The 22,746-nt window shown below is 35.3% G+C and overlaps 2 protein-coding genes and 1 long non-coding RNA gene across 3 annotated transcripts; 2 read left to right on the plus strand and 1 right to left on the minus strand.

Moving 5' to 3' along the window:
- The first annotated feature begins 6,757 nt into the window (after positions 1 to 6,757).
- On the plus strand, positions 6,758 to 8,157 carry LOC135729941 (GTPase IMAP family member 4-like). The gene has a single exon (XM_065247846.2). The coding sequence runs from the start codon at positions 6,763 to 6,765 to the stop codon at positions 7,663 to 7,665; it is 903 nt and encodes a 300-aa protein (XP_065103918.2). The 5' UTR covers positions 6,758 to 6,762; the 3' UTR covers positions 7,666 to 8,157.
- A 603-nt stretch (positions 8,158 to 8,760) lies between these two features.
- LOC141283009 (uncharacterized) lies at positions 8,761 to 9,292 on the minus strand. The gene is made up of 2 exons (XR_012337965.1): positions 9,225 to 9,292; positions 8,761 to 9,019 (listed from the first exon to the last, which is right to left on the minus strand). It is a non-coding gene; the product is annotated as an uncharacterized lncRNA (long non-coding RNA).
- A 2,065-nt stretch (positions 9,293 to 11,357) lies between these two features.
- On the plus strand, positions 11,358 to 12,830 carry LOC135729826 (beta-microseminoprotein-like). The gene is made up of 4 exons (XM_065247693.2): positions 11,358 to 11,527; positions 11,837 to 11,918; positions 12,109 to 12,226; positions 12,487 to 12,830. Exons 1-4 carry the CDS (start codon positions 11,525 to 11,527, stop codon positions 12,614 to 12,616), a joined length of 333 nt encoding a protein of 110 aa, XP_065103765.1. The 5' UTR covers positions 11,358 to 11,524; the 3' UTR covers positions 12,617 to 12,830.
- The last annotated feature ends 9,916 nt before the right edge of the window (positions 12,831 to 22,746 follow it).

The raw sequence follows: 22,746 nt of genomic DNA on the forward strand, positions 1-22,746 counted from the left end.
GTCCATACACGGCCCTTCCCTCGTGTAGCGAAACTCTAAATACTTGTAAAATTCTGCTGGAACGCGTGAAAGTGACGTGGTCCTTGCAGTTTCAAGGTGAAACGAAAGAATCAGAGTATTTTGCCACCTAAACAGGCTATAGTAGCAGAAGCCCTGCCCCTATATGCCATCATGGGCGACATTGGCCAGTACACTGACATTATTCAATAAAAGCTTCAGAGAAACCGGAAGAGGGAGGAGTTCCCATAGTGTCATTCTCCCTCTGTTTACAGATGGGAGGTGAACAAACCTGAACGGGCTGATGACGTATGATGTCTGCGTAAACAGGGTGCGCAGTGGCATGCAAAACAAGTTCACAGAAGAGAAGCAAAATTTGCATGCGTTTGCATTCGGTCCGAGTTCAATGATTTGTTAAACATTTTTTGGTCCTATGCCACAGATCACAGGGTCAATGATGTAACGTTAATTATTTTGTGTCCGTATGGTGAATTAAATGTAAAAGGGTTCAAATTTCAAAATAAAATTGCAGATTACTTGCATGCATTCTCTTTTTAGAGGACCAAGTCTAAAATGTCTGGTTGTACTTCATTTTGAAAGAATATTTTGGGGAAAATTGCAAAAAATGGCAGTGTGGTGTAACCAGTCTGTGTAAATTGGTGTAACTAGTATTTTTTTAATGAAAATATAAATATATAAAAAAAGTGGAATAAAATATAATCATCTAGTTTATTGTAATATGATTTTTTTACATACATTTTTACATAATTTGTCAAAAATGATTTAGAAAACAAGAGCTGTTTTCAGCATATGTTCAGACACATAAAACAAAAACGCATTAAAATTTACATTTAGTAATAACTACTACAATGATTTTTCGTGTGATATTCTAAATATTTATTTATTATTTTTTATGCCATCAAGGTGGATAAAATATTTAATATTTCTCATTCTTTTTTGTCTTAACTTTCATAAAAATGGGGCAAATGTAATTTTATATTGCATAAAATCAACATGTACTTGATGCATGCTTTTAAAACAAGTTTTTTTTTAAGATTTTTGAATTTCTCATCTTGCCAAACTCATCTTGTTTTTGTCACTGACCATTTAAACACTTTAACATAGTGATTGCTATCAGGAATTTTTGTTGGGCAACAAGTTTCCTCCAACTTGTCTTGGTTTACAGTGTGCATTTGAACAAGACAAAGTTTTTGAAGCAATTCCTAGTGTTTTGTCTGCCCTAAAAAGTTTCTGTCATGTTCAGGGCCTCCATCATGTAAGAACTTATTTTCTGTTCTAAAGAATGTTTTTACGGACCACAGATGAGCAATGAGTCAAATTTGTCTCATCTCAATGCTTGTGGATTTTGCATTTAAGCGAGACTTTGCAAAGAAATTTAGCAACAAAAAATACCTTGTTCTTAAAAAGTTTAATGGTCCTCTCGTCGCCTGAACCTCTTCTGAAGGTCAAAAGCTTTTTTGCCTTAGTATATTCTGGTGTAGATCTGTCAGTGACATGGTTTTCTTTTGCTGTTATTTGGTTAAGTACTGGTCATTATGATTTACGTGAGTTATCTATGCATAGTTTTGCACTTGCGTCATGAGGCAGTCTCGTGTTTACCATTTTGGGGGCCCTAAACAAAGTCCAAAGACCTGGGGCCCCCAATGTCACAACATTTTCTAAAGTTTTCCTTTGAATTGCACAACAGTAATATTGGGTAAGGCAGACATACTGTATATAGATGGATTTATTTTATTTTAAACTGCTTAACATAAAACATAATAGTTACAGTTTGGTATTAGACAAAAATTATTGGTTTAAAAAATAAAAATAGTGTCCATTGTCAAATTGAAAACAATACAAAATCATTCTCTGTAAAAAAAAATAAAGTTCTTGATTTTACCTTAAGCCAGTGGTTCCCAAACCTTTTACTGTGAGATACAACAAGCATATAGACTAGACACACACTAAATATGATATTTTGATGACATTGGTGAGATACAGAATATGATTTATTGATTTTCTGTATGATTTGAACCTCTGTGTGGTGTCTTTATAGCCTATCAAGTTTCTACCTGTATTTCATGATGAGTGAAAAAGATTATGCGTATCACTGATCAAACCAAAACACCAATCAAATGTGTGAAGCCCAAAGTCTCAAAAATCAACTTGACAATCGAGTGAATGTTGTGTAGTTGTGAGAGCATAGGTAGCGCTCATCTTAGCCCTTGCATGTGTGACTGAATTTGTGCACACTTTGGCGTGGAATCTTTTTCTCAAGTGAAATATCCTATATATGTGCCCTTGCCAGCAGGGCCGGATTATCCATAGACGGGATTGGGCGAGGACCCTGGGGCACCAGGCAAAAGGGGGACACCAAGACTGCAACCAAACTGTTTTTTACAAGTACTCGCGCATATGCAATCACCCGTGACAAAACTATGGAATGCGCAATCGGGTTTTAACCGCTCAATTACATGATGCGTTAATCGTTTAATGTCACCATACGCTCAGTTGAATCTACCGATAGGTCTACACAGCCCGGGTAAAGTCAACACATCTCACTCAGAACCGCGAGAAGGAGAGAAGACACGCACATGCAGGTTTAAAATAAAAAAACATTATAGATGAGAATAAAGGTCTACATCAGTGCCCAGTTAAAGGAATAGTCTACTCATTTTCAATATTAAAATATGTTATTACCTTAACTAAGAACTGTTGAATCATCCCTCTGTCATCTGTGTGTGTGCACGTAAGCGCTGGAGGGCGCTGCGACGCTACGATAGCATTTAGCTTAGCCCCATTCATTCAATGGTACCATTTAGAGATAAAGTTAGAAGTGACCAAACACATCAACGTTTTTCCTATTTAAGACGAGTAGTTATACGAGCAAGTTTGGTGGTACAAAATAAAACGTAGCGTAATAGCACTTTTGGGAGTACTTCGACTCGCCTGAAAAGTCCGCTCCCCTTCTCACTCTCATAATGGGAGAGGGAGGGTGTTACTGCGCGGAGTCGAAGTACTCCCAAAAGTGCTATTACGCCATAAAATATAGTTACTCTTTTAAATCCGCTTAGAAAAGCGCTATGTTTTATTTTGTACCACCAAACTTGCTCGTATAACTACTCGTCTTAAATAGGAAAAACGTTGATGTGTTTGGTCACTTCTAACTTTATCTCTAAATGGTACCATTGAATGAATGGGGCTAAGCTAAATGCTATCGTAGCGTCGTAGCGCGCTCCAGCGCTTACGTGCACGCACTAAGATGATAGAGGGATGATTCAACAGTTCTTAGTTAAGGTGATAACATATTTTAATATTGAAAATTAGTAGACTATTCCTTTAAGGAAAACTTGTTAAAAGATGAGAAACGTGTAAAGGATGCAAGTATTTATATTGCCATGTGGCATTGCAATATAAATACTTGTATCCTTTACACGTTTCTCATCAACAGCATTAATATTAATATTTTTAGCCCATGCCACTCATCTCATTTCAATATGCTATCTGGATATAACTTATTGTATATGTATGTATAGTTAAGGGGATTGTATAATTAAGCGGATTGTAGTGTTTAGTCTATTTAGTATTTGTGACAAGAGTTTATAATTATCATTGATGATAAGTTATGGTTTTATAGTGATCAGTGACTTGTTTAATATTTGATTAGGTTTATTGAAGTATAATAAGTTAGGGATAACGTACAGACTTTATTACCCTAAAGGGATTTATTTGCAATAAAAAAATGACCGGCTGTACTGTACATTATCCCGCTAATTACACGGCTAGTTGTTATATGAGTAAATATATAGTTACCTGGATGAGGCTGTATTACTACAGTAGTTTCTGGTGGTTATTATCTCAGAATACCTTGGAATGTTGCGACTGGCCAATCATAGCCAAGCATTTTAGAGTGCCTAATGACATTAATTTTTATGCAAATAAACACACATGTGAACTCTATGCAATATATCGCCTCCTCAAAACCTACTGAGGTTATGTTCACTAATTGTGCGATAAGTTGATAAAGTAATTATTGCGACAGGCCTAGAGGGCCATGTAATACTACTACTACTACTACTTATATTGAAATAATAAGATGAACGAGGTATGCCCCCACCAGTGAAACTGGAAGCCACCTCATTCTGTATTCTCTGGCTGGGTAAACATAATGGGTTGCTAAGGAAACTAATTAAAGCTAATTAAAGACAATGAACAGACAATTAACTAAATGACATTGAACTGAACAGAAAGGAAAACGTCCAATCGTGACAACAAAGTATGGTTAAGATACATTTTCAGTATTTTTTATATTAAATATTATTTTTTGTTTTGGCATTTAAAACTTGTTAAATTCCAGGGGAGGCTGTACAAAGTAACAGTTTAAGACAACTATTAAAAAATTGTTTAAATTATTAAAAATTAAAATACTTTAAACTTTTTAAATACACTCTAAAACAACTAGCTGCCAGTAACTTACTGTAGATTTTACATTTATGTTATTTACTTGCAACAGTTTGTTCAAAGTTAAATGAACTTGAAACATTTTCTGTCTTTATCTTTTACAGTAAGTTACTGGCAACCAGCTGCATAATAAAAGCTATTTTTTTACAGTGAAAATCATGATGGCTGTAAAACAAGGCTTAAAAATGGTCATGACGCCTTTGCTGTAGACTAAAGGCTTATGTACACATATTAAAAATAATTGAAATTGGTTGAGAAATGTAAAAGTTATTAAATAAACCCAGCACCCCCATTTACTCTCATTTATTTGCAGGCTAGTCTTGCCACATCAAATATGGATGGCATGGCTGGTGTATCGCAGCAGGGGACGAAAGCAGCCAACAGTGTACTTATTACTTTAAAGGAGTCATATGACATTGCTAAATGAACATAATTTTGTGTATTTGGTATAACGCAATGTGTTTACATGGTTTATGGTTAAAAAACACATAATTTTTCCACATACAGTACATTATTGTTGCTTCTCTATGCCCTGCCTTTCTGAAATGCATTGATTTTTACAAAGCTCATCGTATGAAGAAAAGCACAATGTGCTCCGATTGACCAGCTATCCAGTGTGTTGTAATTTGCCAAATACTTCATGCATGTTATGGAAATGTTACGGAGCTTACCATATTTGGAATATCCGCTCACAAAGCAATATTGCATGGTGGGGGCGGCAACAATACTACAGCGCAAATAAAAGTCATGCTATGCCTTTGTTCTTTGCTTACACATTTAGGAAGTGTTAGGCAAATGTTCCCACACTATGACATCCAACTATGGGGGCAAGTTTGAATCAGGCATTTTAGAAAAGTGAGGATGAGCCTTCACTTTTAAAAAGAAAATCTCTTTGCGTTTGAGATTTTAATCTTTACAGATCATCTATATGCAAAAACAGCTTTAAACACTCTAAAGACAAAAGAAAACATGAAATCAGATCATTCGACTCCTTGTGATTTGGCTTATCACAAGCCAAAATTTAAGTTGAGTTGACTTGCAAAACCAAATTGTTGTAACTTCATGCTGCTTTTATTACGATGTTCTAATGAGCTGATGTTTTGAATCAGATAATAATAACTTAGACATACAACATGTGCAGAGCAGTGGGCCTACAGAACCACTGAACTAAGGGTGCTTTCACACCTGGCTCGTTTAGTTCGGTTGAACCATACCAGAGTTCGATTGCTCACTTGGTGTGGTTCGTTTGGCAGGTGAGAATGCAGCAATCAAACTCTGGTGCGCACCAAAAGCGGACCAAACAAGCAGACCGAGACCTCCTTGAAGAGGTGGTCTTTGTACACTTTCAAACAAACTCTAGAGTGGTTTGTTTGTGGTGAGAACACGATCCCAGATCTAACCGACCTAATTGCAAAAGTACTGCGCATTTTGGATTAAACCAGCTGCCGAAGTCAGCTGTGCAGTGTATTATCGGATGAGGAAGTGTTTGTTGACAGTTTCTATTACCAATATAAGCACCATGACAGATCGCGGACATACCTGGAGGTGCGGGCGGAGGCTCAAAAATTTGGTGGCTTCGCCATTTATAGTGCATTAAAACGTTGTTTTCAAGCCGCATCTGCGATTCATTCTGGAAATTAACAGTTTGTCTAGCATGCTGTATACAAACTATGTATAACAACCACGGAGACATAATTACAGCGCGCAGTCGTATGTCCATGGTGTCTGCTAAGAGGATCTTATGAAAACTTTACATTATTTTACTCAAAGTCAACGAAAATCGAGCGGGACCAAAACATTTTACAGCTGATCGCTGTGAAAATGTAAAGAGACGACGTCAAATATAACCGCAGCAATGTGTTCTTAATATAACAAAGTAAGTGTTTTGGTTAATGCCATTAATGTTTATTTTTTAATCATTGTATACCACTAGTCAACTTAATAAATATAAAATGGTAAAGATGAATGCACATTTATACATTGATTTAATAGATTTATAGCATTTTGAAATAAAAAACTGTCATGGATTTATTGCATTTTGTGGAAAAAATAATTAGTTTTTATAATAAATCTTTGAAAATCAAGTTATGGATTTGAATTTCTTATGTTTTTATAACCTAAAGATGCTATGTGAAAGTTTGTAACAGAAAATAGTGGTTTTCATCTTGTCACTTTCTTGGTATAGAAAACACGTTTTTACCGAAATTTGTCAAAATGGATTTATTGCGTTTTGGAACCAAACTCTTCATATATACATATTGAATTGAAACAAGATAAATGTTGTTAATTTAAAAATGTTAAATGGAATATAAAATAATAGTTTTTTTTTGTTTATGTACAGAAGACGAACTCACTAAAAAAACTTTCAGAATTCTTTTGGTTGGAAAAACAGGAGTGGGGAAAAGTGCAACAGGCAACACCATCTTGGGAAAAAATGTTTTTAAATCATCTGTGTCATTTTCCTCTGTGACTGGACAATGTGAAAAAAGTCATGCCATAGTTAATGGAAGAAGCGTCACAGTGATTGACTCTCCGGGTCTGTTTGACACCAACTTGAGTGAAGATGAGACAATCAGAAGAATTAAACGCTGTATTCCTCTCTCTGCTCCTGGTCCACATGTTTTCTTAGTTGTGATTCAGTTGGGCAGATTCACTAAGGAAGAAGAAAAAGCTGTTGAAATCATCCAAGAAATTTTTGGCAAAGAAGTCTCCACATACACCATGGTCTTGTTTACTCATGGAGATCAACTGGAGGGCACAAATATTCTCGAACATTTGAGAGAAAGTCCAGAACTGGTCAAGTTAATCAAAACCTGCAATGGACGATACCATGTGATCGATAATTTAGATAAGAATCCAGATCAGGTCATTCAGTTACTGGACCGGATTGATCAATTGGTTGCTGAAAATGATGGGCAGTATTACAGCAGTGAGATGCTTGAGATGGTGGAGAGAGCAATTGAGAAAGAGAAACAACGTATCCTGAAAGAGACATTGGAGCAGAAAATAAAAGAGATAGAATATCTGAAAGCTAAACTTACAGCCGAGAGGCTTGAAGAAGAAATAAAAAGGGTTAATAAGAAATATGATGATGATGCAAGATATAGGGCTGAAATATGCGATTGTGTTCTGATGCCATTTTACAGATCTATTGACATGGTAAAAAGGGGTTTGGAGTTTATTAGAAATACAATAGGCCTTTGAAAAGACCGATTTATATAGATATTTGAAAGCTGATTATGTCAAAGTACTAACATTATCACGATAAATATTTCTTGACACCTCCTAATCAACATTCTCAATATATATTTGTTCTATTGTAATATATACAAACTGACATTTTATCCCTTTCTGTCATGATTATTTTATACTAATGTATTTCTCATCTTATGCAACTTTATTCATTTGAGTTAAATAAACTTAAACCATTTAAGGCAATCAGTTTTCTCAAATTATTTAAGTAGCTATATAGTAAGATTTATTAAGTGAACTAAAACCAATAAATGTTCCATAATGTGTTTTACTTTGTGATTTTATTCTTTTTTTCATTAATACTGTAAATCTACAGTCAGGTGTCTTTGTTTTATGTATTTGTTGTGCTTTTTAGAAAATATTTCCTAGTTATTGTACAGCTTTATTAAATACATTTCTGTAAAAAGACAGAATCACTTCATAATATGACTAATAAAAGCTCTAAAATAATGTAGTTCTTCTGTTTTTATTTGATCATTTTCAATTATTGTATATGGAAAACCATTAATTTTAAAGTAAATTTGGTAACACTTTATTTTACGACCCGCAAAGTACCGCGTAATTAAACCGAATTTACAGCGTACCTATTTGTAACAACAGAGTACCTCTACAGTACGTACTTGTAGTTATAAGGGAATAATATTTTAAGTTTGAGGTAATAAGGGGGTAAGAATATATGGAAAATTATTCTCTAAGTATTTCATAACTACAGGGTACCTATTGTAATATTACGTGGTATGTATGACTTACGTCTATGGGTAATATGGTCTATGTGTAATAGTTTTTTTTTTTCATATTTGCTACTTACCTGATGAAGTGTTTTGTATAGCCTACAGTTGATGTCTACAAGCCACGTCGGCAAATAAAATATAACACACAATAAAGATAATAGCAACTTGTACCTCTTTGATCTGCATATGTATACAGGAGTTACCAGGTAACTCTTATATTTGCGGGCTGTAAATTGAAGTGGGGCTTATTCCCCGATTGTTCTGTGTATGTACCAGGTAACTCTCATATTTGCGGGCTGTAAACTAAAGTGGTGCTTTGTTCACCTCTTGTTAATAAATGTTATAGGGTAAATACCATAAACATACAGAATATTGTTATTTTTATTTTAAAACAACTTATTTCAAAACATCTTTAAAACACTATAATTAAGCCAACACTTAATGTTTATTATCACATAACTTTTATTTAAAATAAAAAGTCATGACAATTTTTCATTGTTTTTGCGGCTTGGCTTCCTCTGTTGGTGTTCTTGTCCACTCGGATGATGAGTTGATGTCGTCTCACAAATGCTGTTCTGCATTACATATAAAAAACATAAATGAAAGCCTTCAGTAAATGTTTCTTCACTGTGCCTTGACAGAAACAGAGTTTTCTAAGCCAGTTACGTTTATAAATTTTAGGCTTACTTATGTGCTAGCTAACCTGCTACCGTTAGCTAGCAACTTTCTTGAAAAACATTGTTTGAAATGCGTGAGTCATGTATTAACAAAACCTGTCACCTTATCCAGCATGCGGATCCTGCTGACATCACTCGCAGCCGTACTCCACAGTGTAGAACGTTTTTAAAACCTCTCAAAGAAATTTCACCTCAGGATCGCGTTCCAGCAAACCTCCTGCAGACGACCGCGCGCTCTACACCTGCGCAGTAGTCTACGCATGTAGTCGTCTTTTGCTTTAGCGGGAGCTGATATCCACATTAAATCAGCTTGACTTTTGTTATTAAAAGCAAGTAATATAGGCTACTAAAATAAAAGTGATATGCTGTTATATTTATTTGCCGATGTGGGTTGTAGACATTGACTGTATACAACATTCAGTAGTCAATATGAAAACTTCACAATAAAAAATAAATAAAACATAATTTCCCCATAGACTTGACTAAGTCATACATACCACGTAATATTACAATAGGTACCCTGTTGTTATAAAATACTTAGAGTATAAATAATTTATAATTCTTCATATTCTTACCCCCTTATTACCCCAAACTTAAAATATTATTCCCTTATACCTACAGGTTACCTTCCCTGTTGTTACAAATAGGTACGCTGTAAATTCGGTTTAATTACGCGGTACTTTGCGGGTCGTAAAATAAAGTGTTACCGTAAATTTCTGTAAAAATGCAGAACAGCTTTTTAAACTACCTGATAAAAGCCATAACTTTACAGAAATTTACCATTCAAAGATGTTATTGTTATGTTTTTTACAAATTTAAGATTTGTTTTTAAGGGATGTTTATCAATTGTAATATTCTGTAATTTAATTAATTTTGACTGTAAAATCATCTCTGTTCCAATCAGGGCCGGCGTCAAGGGGGGGCATTCGCGGGCAGTGCCCCCACCCCAAACAGGTTGTTGTGCCCCCCTACAAAGTTTTTTATTTATTTAATATATATCAAGAATAATTAAAATAAATTAAACATTGAATGTTTCATGACTTGTAATGTAATCAAATGAGGAAAATATAGTTGATATATGTTTTCTTTAATTAAAATAGACCAGTTTCTCTGATTGGATGTATTGCCGCGTCTCACCCGTCTTACGTCTTTAGCATATTTGTGACTTGATACTAGCAACGTGTTTTTTCGCGGCATTTTATGGATCGTGTAAAATATGGATATTAGAACATTTAGAATGAACCAGCACCGCCTGCTTCATCTTCATGCAAACACAGACTGGCTCAAACTCAGAGATTAGAGGTCGAGGTGGAATTTACAAATCTACAGGACACTGTTTTAAGGAAGTTTAATGTTCGTACACGCCTCTTCAGCTATTTTAAAGGTAAGTTAGCGTTGTTTTAAATTACGTAAGCTTAAATGTGAAGTGTGGCTATTGACCGTTAACAGCATTACGATGTGATTATGGTAAAGCGGCTTTTTCAAAGCTAGGACGCGGTGTGCACTGCGCTATGAAACCCATTCATTTCAATGGCTTGCGCTGCGCGAGGGCGGTTTGTTGTTGCGTAGAGCAAAGCGCGAGCGCCGCGGAGCTCAGCTTGCGCTCACGCCGCGGTCGAAGTTCAATAGTTTTGCGCATAGTTTGTGGTCTTTTGCACTTTATACAGGAAATGAGCTGACAGTCTGTACCAGTTGTATGAGTCTGTGCTTGCACTGTATTTTAATGTCTTGTTTTTGCAAGTTATTGTTGCTATTGCGTGCCCCCTCCGTTGGAAGCCAAGTGCCCCCCTGTTAGTTATGGTCTGGCGCCGGCTCTGGTTCTAATTTGACAGAATTTGTCTGGAAACTCTGCTGACAGACTTTTAACCACTGAAGAGATCTCATGTGCAGTAGGCCAAAAGAAATCCCGTTGGAAGCTTGCTGCCATCAGACCCAATATTCTCTAAAAATACTCCACACGGTGTAAAAACGTCTTCATATGCCCATAAACAATGCTGTCAGGATTAATTTGGTGTGTGTGTGTGGGAAATATATGTGCCTGCATCGTCACCAAATCCCAAACTATCCCGGAAAACAATGTTCTTTGTTGGGGGATTAATTTGCTCTTTTTTGGCATTTAATGTATATCTGTAGTCTACATGAATCACATCACGTGACGGTCCAGCATTTTGAACTTCGGCTCTGGGACAGCCTTAGCTTACTGCCGGGAAAACCCTCCTCACTGTACAAAGGGCTGTGACTGGCTGAAGATACCAGTAAACAAACAGTCCTGTTTTAAAGGATTTCTGTACATGTGGGTTGATGTCAATGACCTATGAGCCCATGTGACATGTTCTTTTGTTCATATTTGTTATAAAAGACTAAGTAAGAAACTATTTCATCAGGACAGCTGTGCTTTCAAAAATGGTAAGTTTAATTACTCTACTCATTTGTAAATAGAGTAAACGATTATTGTATCACTCTAAAGGAATTTGTGAATTATTGCTATTATTTATTTCAGAGAGCCGTGTAATAAAAGATAATATATAGCGATCATTACAGCATTACGACTGACTGTAGTTTTTTTACATTTATTACGCACTCATAATAAAAAAAAGATGTCTAAAATGCCATGATTAACCAGTTAGGATCAAATATATCAGATACAGCGGTATGATTAGCGTTTATATAATGTTTATATTTCTCTTTTACTACTTGCTTCTTTTCTTTTTATAGGCACTATTGGTGTTAAGTTTGGTGTTATGTGCCCTTATTTCTCTCAGTGATTCTGCCTGTTTTCATCAACTTCCAGTGGCAGGTAAAAAAAAAACTCTGCACAAAAATGCAATGGTGAATGTATAGTGTTGCAGAAACTTTTTGTTTAAAATTGACAGTACTAAAAAGAATTGACATTTATGTTAAGCAGTAAAATTTGTCGAAAGTACATGCAGTATATCGTAGAATTAAACACATGATGTCTTATTTTCTTACCCATTTTTTTTTACCAGGGGCAACACATTGTATTGATCCCGAAGATAATTCCCAGCATCTATTGGGAAGTATTTGGAAAAGCAACGGGTGTATGAGATGTACATGCTCCACTAGAGGAATGAGATGCTGTGACATGTAAGACATTTAAGTGCTAATTTTAGAAAACAATGTTATATGTGATAGAATCACTAAGCAACCTGTGCAAAGTGTCTTAGCTTAAAATGCTTAAATGTTACATGTAAATAAGCTGCTTATAAAGTAAACATTGTTGATTTTGCTCAAGGCATGATAGGAGTGTAATCTACAGTAAGTGAAGCAATGTTTACACTGAGCAAACAGCACCCACAATACTGTACCTACTAGGTTTTCTTAAATGATGTTTGCTTTTTTTATAGGATGGGCAAAGTGGTCAATATCCACACTGAAGGCTGCACTGTGGAGTACGATTACAGAAAATGCAGCTTTGAGGTGTTTCATACAAAAGACCGCAACATTAAATGTCAGTACGGTGCTACTGGGAAGTAACACTACATACAAGGTTATTTTTACTTAAAATGTGTTATGTGTACTCATTTGATATACAACAAACTGTAATGTACCAGACTAGCACTGTATCATGCAACTGTTTAGTGTTTATGCAATTGTATACTGTACTTTACCTAACCAAATGGATGTTAAATGCATAATGCCTGTATTGTCCACCCAATGTGACAATTAAACAACATGTAATGGCAAAACACTTCCCCTTATTTCATTGAGATCAATGTTGACATCTTTGGCTTTCTCCAGTAGCGTCTCACTGCAGAACATGACATCAAGGGGGCGGAGCTGTATCTCCTCCCACTGCATTTTAATTAGTCAGCAGTTTTACCACAAGACACTTTATACACGTGTTGTTGTGTTACAATTTCCTAAAACTAAATTATTTTATTCTTTTGACGGAAACTTTACTCCAATATGATATATTTACTACAATAAAAGTAGTGCCTTTAAAGTGAAACATATAAGGTTTTTTGTTTAAATCCTTTGGAGTAGCCTAAAAGCAAACAATAACCCTCATCCAGGTGTTACTTCAAGTTTTCTTACCAGGTTTAGTTTAATAGCTATTAATGAATACAGTATAAATACACTCACCTAAAGGATTATTAGGAACACCATACTAATACTGTGTTTGACCCCCTTTCGCCTTAATTCTACGTGGCATTGATTCAATAAGGTGCTGAAAGCATTCTTTAGAAATGTTGGCCCATATTGATAGGATAGCATCTTGCAGTTGATGGAGATTTGTGGGATGCACATCCAGGGCACGAAGCTCCCATTCCACCACATCCCAAACATGCTCTATAGGGGTTGAGATCTGGTACAGTGAACTCATTGTCATGTTCAAGAAACCAATTTATGGATGGATGTTTTTCCCTTTTCACACCATTCTTTGTAAACCCTAGAAATGGCTGTGGGTGAAAATCACATGCTTCTGGCACCAACAACCATGCCACGCTCAAAATTGCTTAAATCCCCTTTCTTTCCCATTCTGACATTCAGTTTGGAGTTCAGGAGATTGTCTTGATCAGGACCACACCCCTAAATGCATTGAAGCAACTGCCATGTGATTGGTTCATTAGATAATTGCATTATCCTTTAGGTGAGTGTTTGTTTAAATAATAGCATATGTGACATGTTATTTATAAATGATTAAACTGAATGCATCTTTGCTTACACCATTAGTAAAACAGGTTTCGTCTGTGTTGATAAACCATAATGTCTTCTTCTCTGCTCAGTGTTGTTTATGTTTATTACCTTGAAATAAACTAAATTTTTGAAAAAAGAGTTTTCTTGTTTTGGAACCAAACTCTTATTTTATTTTATTTATAAATACCTTTAAATCAACACAACTGACATTGTTATTGTGTGGAAACTGCACATTAATTGTATGGATATTGCACAGTAATAACTTGTAATATGTGGTTTTAAAATAATATGACCATGAAATTACGTATAAATTGCCATAACATTAACCAGTTATTATATAAATTATGAATCTATCTCAACTATATAATTAATCAAACGTACACTTACTGACTTATTGGTAAGACCAAACGTTGGCGACCACTGGTTGTAACTAATTGTGGGCTGCAAAATAGCAAATATGCTGCTTTATCTGGCCAAGCAAAGTATATAAAGAGGGAGGAGTTGTATCTGGGCTGCGTTCCACTCCAAATTTGTATTCCCTTTACATCACTCGTATTACTTACCAAACACATAGCAGCATTGTGAAGCAGTGTGACTTTCTTATAAGGCATTTAGCTTGTCGCTGTTGCCCCCTAGTGTTACTCGTAATATATAAAAAAGATAAGTAGATGGCCACCAGTAATAAAATATTAAACCATTAAATCTATATTATTCACACATTATACACAACTCATTAATATATTAAAATGTTACTAGTTATTATTAACGATAATCATTACCTACAGCAGAGTTCATAAAATATCACTGTTGACTATATTCATAAAATGTCTGAAAATGTAAAGTGAAACGGTAATTTCATCGATTTACCAGCAGGTGCCATTGAAATGAATGGGCTTCAGTGCTGCGTTTGTAACTATGCGTCACTACCGGTCACTACATGAAACGCTGTTACTTCCGCATTCCATTCTTACAACGGACGTCTATGTGAGTGTCGTAACTCTATTATTATACGACTCTGCACTGGGTGAGTTGCTGTTGGTTGTGACGTCTCAATCGAGGTGCATTGTGGTCTATGGAGCAGTCTGGAGTGTACATGGGAAGCAGAATCACTCCCTCTGTGAAAATCAAGGCAACGAGGATCTGTCCCTATAAACTTCATGAAGTTGAATGCACTTCATGGCGGTGTAGATTCTCCCAAGGGGAAGTGCTTAGGGAAGTTCACAAGTGTGTGTGCGTGTCTAAAATTGGAGTGTAACGCAGTCCTGCATCTGACCTCACCCCCTGGATGTTGTGATCTGCAGTGGACCATTTTGCTTTCCTGGTGGGCCTCATGTCCTCAAGAGTCATTAGTGCTGTTTAATACTCAGCCTATTATAAGGTAATAATTTTTAAAGAGTATCAGAGCTCCCTCTCTCTACTGGACTCTTCATATAGCACGTCATAAATAAGCATCACATATTCTCTGCTTTATTGAGCTTTGGATTATTATTGAGCTTTGAAATGCCATCTGTAACTTATTTTAATATCATTATAAAGTATCAAGCAGAGTCCGATTCCTTTTAGGGAAGTCATGCCAGTAGGTGACCATGCAACTCCTCCAGGCAGCAATTTCAGGCTAATGTCACACTTAACAACATAATACTGACCAACAATTAAATTAAGAGTACCATAACTTTTGTTTCTTACACTTGTTTCTACTAAGGGATGGACGCCCATAGTTTTGAATAATAGCAAAAAAATGTCAAGTTAGCTTTAAAATGTACATTTTTATATATGTTGGTAATTTATTAGTAACTGTCCAAACTTAAGTATACTGCTGGATCTTTAGTGGTGAGGGTGTTTTTGAAAAGACATACATTGCATCAAATATAAAAGTAAGAAACTTTCATACCAACAATTTAAAAAAGTAATCAAAGTCTAAGCTAATCTGATAATAGGCTGTGGTTGGATCGTGACACAAATCCAAAATAAACATCAAAGTCAACACAAAAAAGGGTCATTGAACACAAATTCAAGGTCCTGTCAACATGTTACCTAGCAAAATACAGACTTCAAAAAGCACTTAAAAAGGGGGGGGGGGGGTCAATATTTTGGCCAACATGTATTGGAGAAAACCATTTTATCATCGCCATATTTCCAACTGTTAAAGTTTGTGGAGAAAATGTATAGTATTACCAATGCAGATTTATACATACTGTATAAGGGTGGCAATTATTCATTAATACCAGCATGTGCGTTTGCTGAGAATCAACCCAGTGACTTTAACATTGCTTATGTTAATCTCTGTAAGTTGAGCCGTACAGTAAGTTGACAATAACACAACAGCTAAAAGGAAAATATCTGTATTATTTCTTGGAGATTGGGCCAAACAGGTTATTGTAAGCCACCTTGTCCTGATTTTGTATCTATGCCCCCATTTTCAGGAATAGACTTTGTAAATATAAAGTGAGCTTTGATTGCATGTTGTTGTTTGTTTCAACATCAAAGTCCAGACAGGTTCAATATCTCTTCAGGGCGTAATGTTTGTAGAGTAAAATATATGCATTGATGTAAACTTTCCTGGATGTCATTTAATGTTTGGAGTATGATGGTATAGATACGTTTGGCCATTGTCCTGTGCACATCTCTGACCATGTCATGATCTCCTACACTGTAAAAAAATTTTGCTGTAATTATGCAGCTTGTTGCCAGTAACTTACTGCAGAAGATAAAAACTGAAAATGTTTTCTGTTAACTTTGAACAAACTGCTGCCGGTAAAAAAACATAAATGTAAAATCTACAGTAAGTTACTGGCAGCTAGTTGTCAAAAATACCCAGTAATACTGTAATTTCTACAGAATTTTTTTACAGTGTACTGTAAACAAACCATGCAGCACAAAATAAAAATACAGGTGCAAAAATAATTTGTTATAGCTTACTTAAGGCAGCTGACCTTAATATTATTGTCATTTGTGTTTATACCATGTGTTAATTTGTATTGTCCTACTGTATTTAATACAATATATATCATTTTGTGTCGATTTTGAGTTTAAATAAATAAAAGGGACAATACAAGATTTTTTTTTTTTACCAAATTCAATTTAAGAGTGTATAGTTTCAAGTACAATCAAACTATATTTGTATTTTTAAAGAAATTTGGCATATTGAGAAATTCCACAATTAATTAATTAATTCCTTACATTTATATAGCGCTTTTCTCAGTACTCAAAGCGCTTTACATATGAACGGGGGAATCTCCTCAACCACCACCAATGTGCAGCATCCACCTGGATGATGCGACGGCAGCCATATTGTGCCAGAACGCCCACCACACACCAGCTTATTAGTGGAGAGGAGACTGAGTGATATAGCCAATTAGTATGAGGGATGATTAGTAGGACAATGGGCAAGATTGGCCAGGATGCCGGGGCACACCCCTACTCTTTTTCGAAGGACATCCTGGGATTTTTAATGACCACAGAGAGTCAGGACAACAAATCATATGACAAATAAATAATTAACATTTTGTCCCTACCTCCTCTGTTCATTATAAATACAGGCATTGTGAGTTTAGACTCATATAATCAGGTCATCATCTACATAAATATGGTAAGTTTCTATCATGCATTAATCACAACTATTTTTTTTTATAATATTGGTCTTACAGTTTTAATTTGCAGAAATTTACTTTAAATACATTAATACAAATTTCACTCCTACAGTAAGTTTTATTATGTACTTCTGCCTTCAATAAATAAATCAATTATTGACAACTTTTGTCAAGCATCATTTCATTAGCCCTATATCATCATCATATCATTATTATGTCCTTTGATTTCATCCTATAGCTATGAATATATTTACTGTTTAATGTTGGATCAGCTTGTTTATTGTGTTTGTTGATTTTAAAGAGGTCTGTAGTTTTGGGAGTGTTTCTGTGCGCGGTCCTTTCTCTTGTCCATTCTCAATGCTTTCAGAGTCCACACACACCAGGTACACACACTGCATTTTTATACACATTTAATGCATTTTTATGATCATTTGCTAGCATAAATTGCTAGATCGCTACAGAAATGGGGTCAACATAACATCCACATACATGGACACATATAATGATTTAAGAGTTTTTACATTTTTTGACAGGTGTAAAATTTTGTCAGGACACAACTGATAAAACCTGGCATCCTGTTGGTTCCACTTGGAGGAACAGTAAGTGTATGGACTGCGATTGTACTGCTGCGTCAATGAATTGCTGTTCTGCGTAAGTATGAACTACTTTATCAACTTTTACCTATAATTACTCTCACGGAAAATACAACAACAAAAAAACGTTGAAATGAATTTTTCTTGTTTTAACATAATGTCTGTAATGCAACACAGTTTTAAAACAGTAAGGGGTAGTTTCCCGAACAAAGATTAGCTTAAGCCAGGACTCTTTAATACAGAATGTCAAATTAGATTCCTGATACATATGTATTTACTAAGAATGCAGGTATCAAAAGTATGCCTCACGTCTTGATTTAAATTCAGACAAACTGGTGATGGGAGTGCAATGGGTTACTGATATATATGCAGTAGTTGTACTCTTATAATGTATAGTAAGTGATTTTGATTGTATTTTTACAGAATGGCGAATCCTATTAATTATCCGGACAAGTGCACAGTGGAAAAAGATTACACAACATGCACAGTTCAAGTTGTTGAGAAAAAACAATGTCCTCATGCTGCCACTGGTAAATAAATGCCATCAATGAAGAATTTTAAAGAAATCCAATGATATACAAAACAATAACTTTCACTGGTTTAATTTGGACATTATCATGATAAAAAAATAAAAACAATACAGTAACCACAAGACATAAAGAATATAGAAATGTTAAAGCATAAAATATATATGAATTTAATAACTTGTGTAATTTATTACTAGATTAGAGAATGTAATGCTGTATAAAGACACCTTTGTTAGCTGCCTTTATTTACAGTGAAGTAGAATCTAAAAGGCAAAGAAAAGAAGAAAAAGCACAAATAAATGTATGTCATAAATATGAATGTAATTTCAATAGTAAATACTAACTAACACAAAACTGTGATATTCTGTATTGTGTTTATATAAAAAAAACTGAATCAATATTGCTTGTTTGTTTGTTTGTACCCAAAGCAAGCTTATCTTAATATCTTGAAATTTCTCTGAATAAAGATCCTCTTGTTTATTTGTTGCACATAGTCAGCATATCTCATATTTAGACGTTTAAAAGATTATTTTCATTCACACAACAACACCAGGACACTAGAAGAAATGCTCTCTTTTGTCTTTTTGACTATGGCTTTTCCAAATTAACTTCACCGGACCACTGCATGGAATATCAGCCAAAGATTCATAAGGAAACTGTGGACCTTCATTTTTCTCTCATTGTCACTTTGTAATTGTTGATTGATTTAACCACAACATGTGCAGACTGTGGAGGATAGTAATTTTGCTTTGTGTTAAATTGGTGGACGTTGCTAATGGAAATACAGGAATTATGCCGGATAGAGGGACTGCAGCCTCATCATGCTATGGGGGTTTTGACCTCTACTTTGTACTAGACAAGTGAGTTATACTTTCTCATACATCTCCTTCTAACCAATGCACAGTTAGATGTATAACAGTTTAGTATTGTCAAAGGCAGAGTGTTGAATAGTAGTGCCATTGTTTATAATGATAAAGTTGCATGCAGTAATGTACTGTATGTGGGAAATGAGTTTAAGATATGGTTAAGTTTAGGAGTAAGGGCATGGTTAGGGTTAGGTTTTGAGGTCAGGTTTGGGTTATGGTTAAGTGTAACAGTAACAGTGTAACTCAGAGCCGATCGGCCCTATACGCTTACTACGCAGGCTGCATAGGGCCCCGCAAATTACGTAAGGCCCTTTCCTCATTTACAGCGTGTGTTACTTTTTACTGATATGACAATATGAAGAAGAGCTATCCAACTGGCCATGAAAAAGAAAAAGGAAACAAAATGAGAGTTAAAAGCGAGAACAGCAATCAGGTAAACTTGTGTTCTCTTCAAGTTTGATGTCATGTCAGCAAGAGCAAACAGTAAAGTTAAGTTGATGTGATTCTGTCTCTCTCTATCTGACTCTATCTGACTAAATTAGCTGTGTAGTGTTGCCAGTGCATCTCTTGCCTGTCTGTTATGCAACATTTCGCGTGAATAAACGCCCAAGGGCAACGGTGCAATGGCAGCTCGATAACCGCCTCGCTCGTGAATATGCGTTCATATGCGCTCATATGCGCGTGCAATCGTGGACAAAATGACACGCACGCTTTCCAGCACCAAAATCTGTGTGGGGACCAAAAAAAATAGCGTGATAACGCTCCTAAATGACAATGTAAATGCAATATGGAAACCAATGGATTTACATTGGAATGGGTATAATGCCAATGATAAGGTCAAAATGAATGCACATCCCTCAGTAAATAATAACCATCAGGGATCAAGTATTACTCTTATGCATACTATAAACAGTTATATGGTATGGCAAGCCATTTTAGCTTTTATACATTCACATGATATGGATTTTTGATATCAAGAATTCAGTTTTCACTACTTAAAATATAAATATTAAGAGTGTGATTTATAGTAGTAACCATATTTTGTATGTAGTGAGAGCAGTGGGGTGTCAAGTGTGAATGTGTGGCAAAACTCACAGGTCATGGCTCACGGCCCGGGTCAGGTACAATGGCTCACGGCCCGGGTCAGGTAGGAGGGCCCCTTAGCAGAATTTTGCTTAGGGCCCCAGGGAGGTCAGGATCGGCTCTGGTGTAACTACACATACTGGTGCCAATACTCACATCTGCATTAAATTTCAAGATATCAAACCAAATTATATCTGCAAACAAATGATGCTTTTCTCTGTCACACTTTATATTAGGTGGCCTTAACTATTATGTACTTTGCAATTTGATACCATTTATTATGTTAGTACATATTGTCTATTGGTGCCACAATTTAAATGTTTTTATTTTAAACTTGCACCAATGATTGGCCAAATTACATAGGTAGGTCAACCGTACTAGACCACCTGTAGTTTGCCCTCCTGCTTCCTAGGGTTTGCATAGTTGTTGATGTCATTCACTGCCTTTCCAAAATATTCTGGATGGATTTTACGCCCTCATCTAAGACTATCCAAGTTCTGCATGTTGTTTTCAGTTGCAATGGGATACCAGCAGTGTTGCCAGATTGAGTTGATGGTTTCCAGCCCAAAACTGTCCAAAACCCGCCGAAACGCACAAAAATATGCCCCAAATATTTAAATCAAGATTTTGGTTCAGTTTGATTAGCATTTAGTTATTTTAACTGCCACAATCAATGCACCATAGCTAGGGATTAAACGCAGCAGCTACAGAACCAAAATAGCAAAATGACAACATAACTCGTTCACATATACAGCTAACGTTATGGCCACATGCACAATGCACTTTTACAGCGTATATTTAAATGGTTTTAGGATCATTCAAATACCCACTTTGTAAACAACAATTTGAACAATGTCTGTTTTATCTATTTATATTATTATTAATATATCTGTATTTTTTACTCCTGATAAACAGGTGTGTGAGAGAGAGACCGTATAGGCGTACCTTATGCAGGAAATGCAGAACAATAATAGGCTGTTGAATGTACGTTAACTTGCAAGGATGCTGAGTACCTCTATAAATATCTGAACTTTATACAGTCTAATAACATTTGTACAAAACTTTTGGGGTTCATACAGTATGAGATTACCTCTAACAATACTTGCACAACCAACTATCACGTAAATAGCTTGTTTTCAAGTCAAACACACGTTATTAAGTCAATGTTCATGTCTTAAAAAAAAGTAATGGAGAAAATACATGGGACATCTATACCAAGGTTCACCAATCCTGGTCCTGGAGGGTCGGTGTCTCTGCAGAGTTTAGCTCCAACCCTAATCAAACACACCTGAAGCTACTAATTAAGATGAGCAAAATGACCTAAGAAAATAAGTCTAGTTTTTAGACAAATCTTGTACTATTCTAATAAACACTTAATTCAAGAATCAAGAAAATGCATTATGATTTAATATTTTACTACTTTATAATATTTATTTAATACTTTAGATTTAATACTTTGGATATTTGTACTAAAACAAAGGTTTGCAATTATTAATTGCCCACAGTTTAGTATACTGCTGGATTTTTTAAGTTGTGGGTGTTTTAAAGGTACACCTTGCATCAAAATATAAAAGTAAGATACTTTTATACCAACAATTTAAAAAAGAAATCAAAGTCTGACTTGATCTGCTAATCTGATAATAGGCTGTGGTTGGATCATGACACAAATCCAAAATAAACATAAAAATCAACAGAAAAATGGGTCACTGAACACAAAATTCAAGGTTCTGTCAACCTCTTTAGCAAAATGGAAATTGAAAAATTTAAAAACAGTGTCATTAATTGAGACCAACATGTATTGGAGAAAAACATTTCATCATCATGAGATTCCCCCATATTTCCTACTGTTTAAGTTTGTGGAGTAAATTTATAGTATTAATAATGCAGAATAATACCAAACTGTACAGGTACTTTGAAAATGACAAAATAGCTGAATGAAAATATCTGTGTTCCTCAATAAATAACACTTTGGAAACACCACCAGCGTTCACGCATCTAAATAATTTTTTAACGTAGTCCATTTAATAGGCGACAAGAGATGACGTCACGAGTGTGACGGATACCGAAAGGCATGAAAGGGAAGCGCAAACAGCACAATACAACTTCTATCATTGAGTGAAATGTGTGTTGAAATGTGTCTGTCTTTCAAGCTGCTCAAAAATATATATATTATCTTAGTCAGATAAAATAGTTTAATGGCTTGTGAGAGTTTTAAGCAGTGTGTTGCTTTCTAAGACCTTTATCAGATGTTTTTACACACAGGATGTATCTTTAGATCTTTAGAAGATATCTTACATATCTTACATT

Source organism: Paramisgurnus dabryanus, chromosome 11 (assembly GCF_030506205.2).
Source record: "Paramisgurnus dabryanus chromosome 11, PD_genome_1.1, whole genome shotgun sequence".
NCBI classification, from domain to species: domain Eukaryota; kingdom Metazoa; phylum Chordata; class Actinopteri; order Cypriniformes; family Cobitidae; genus Paramisgurnus; species Paramisgurnus dabryanus.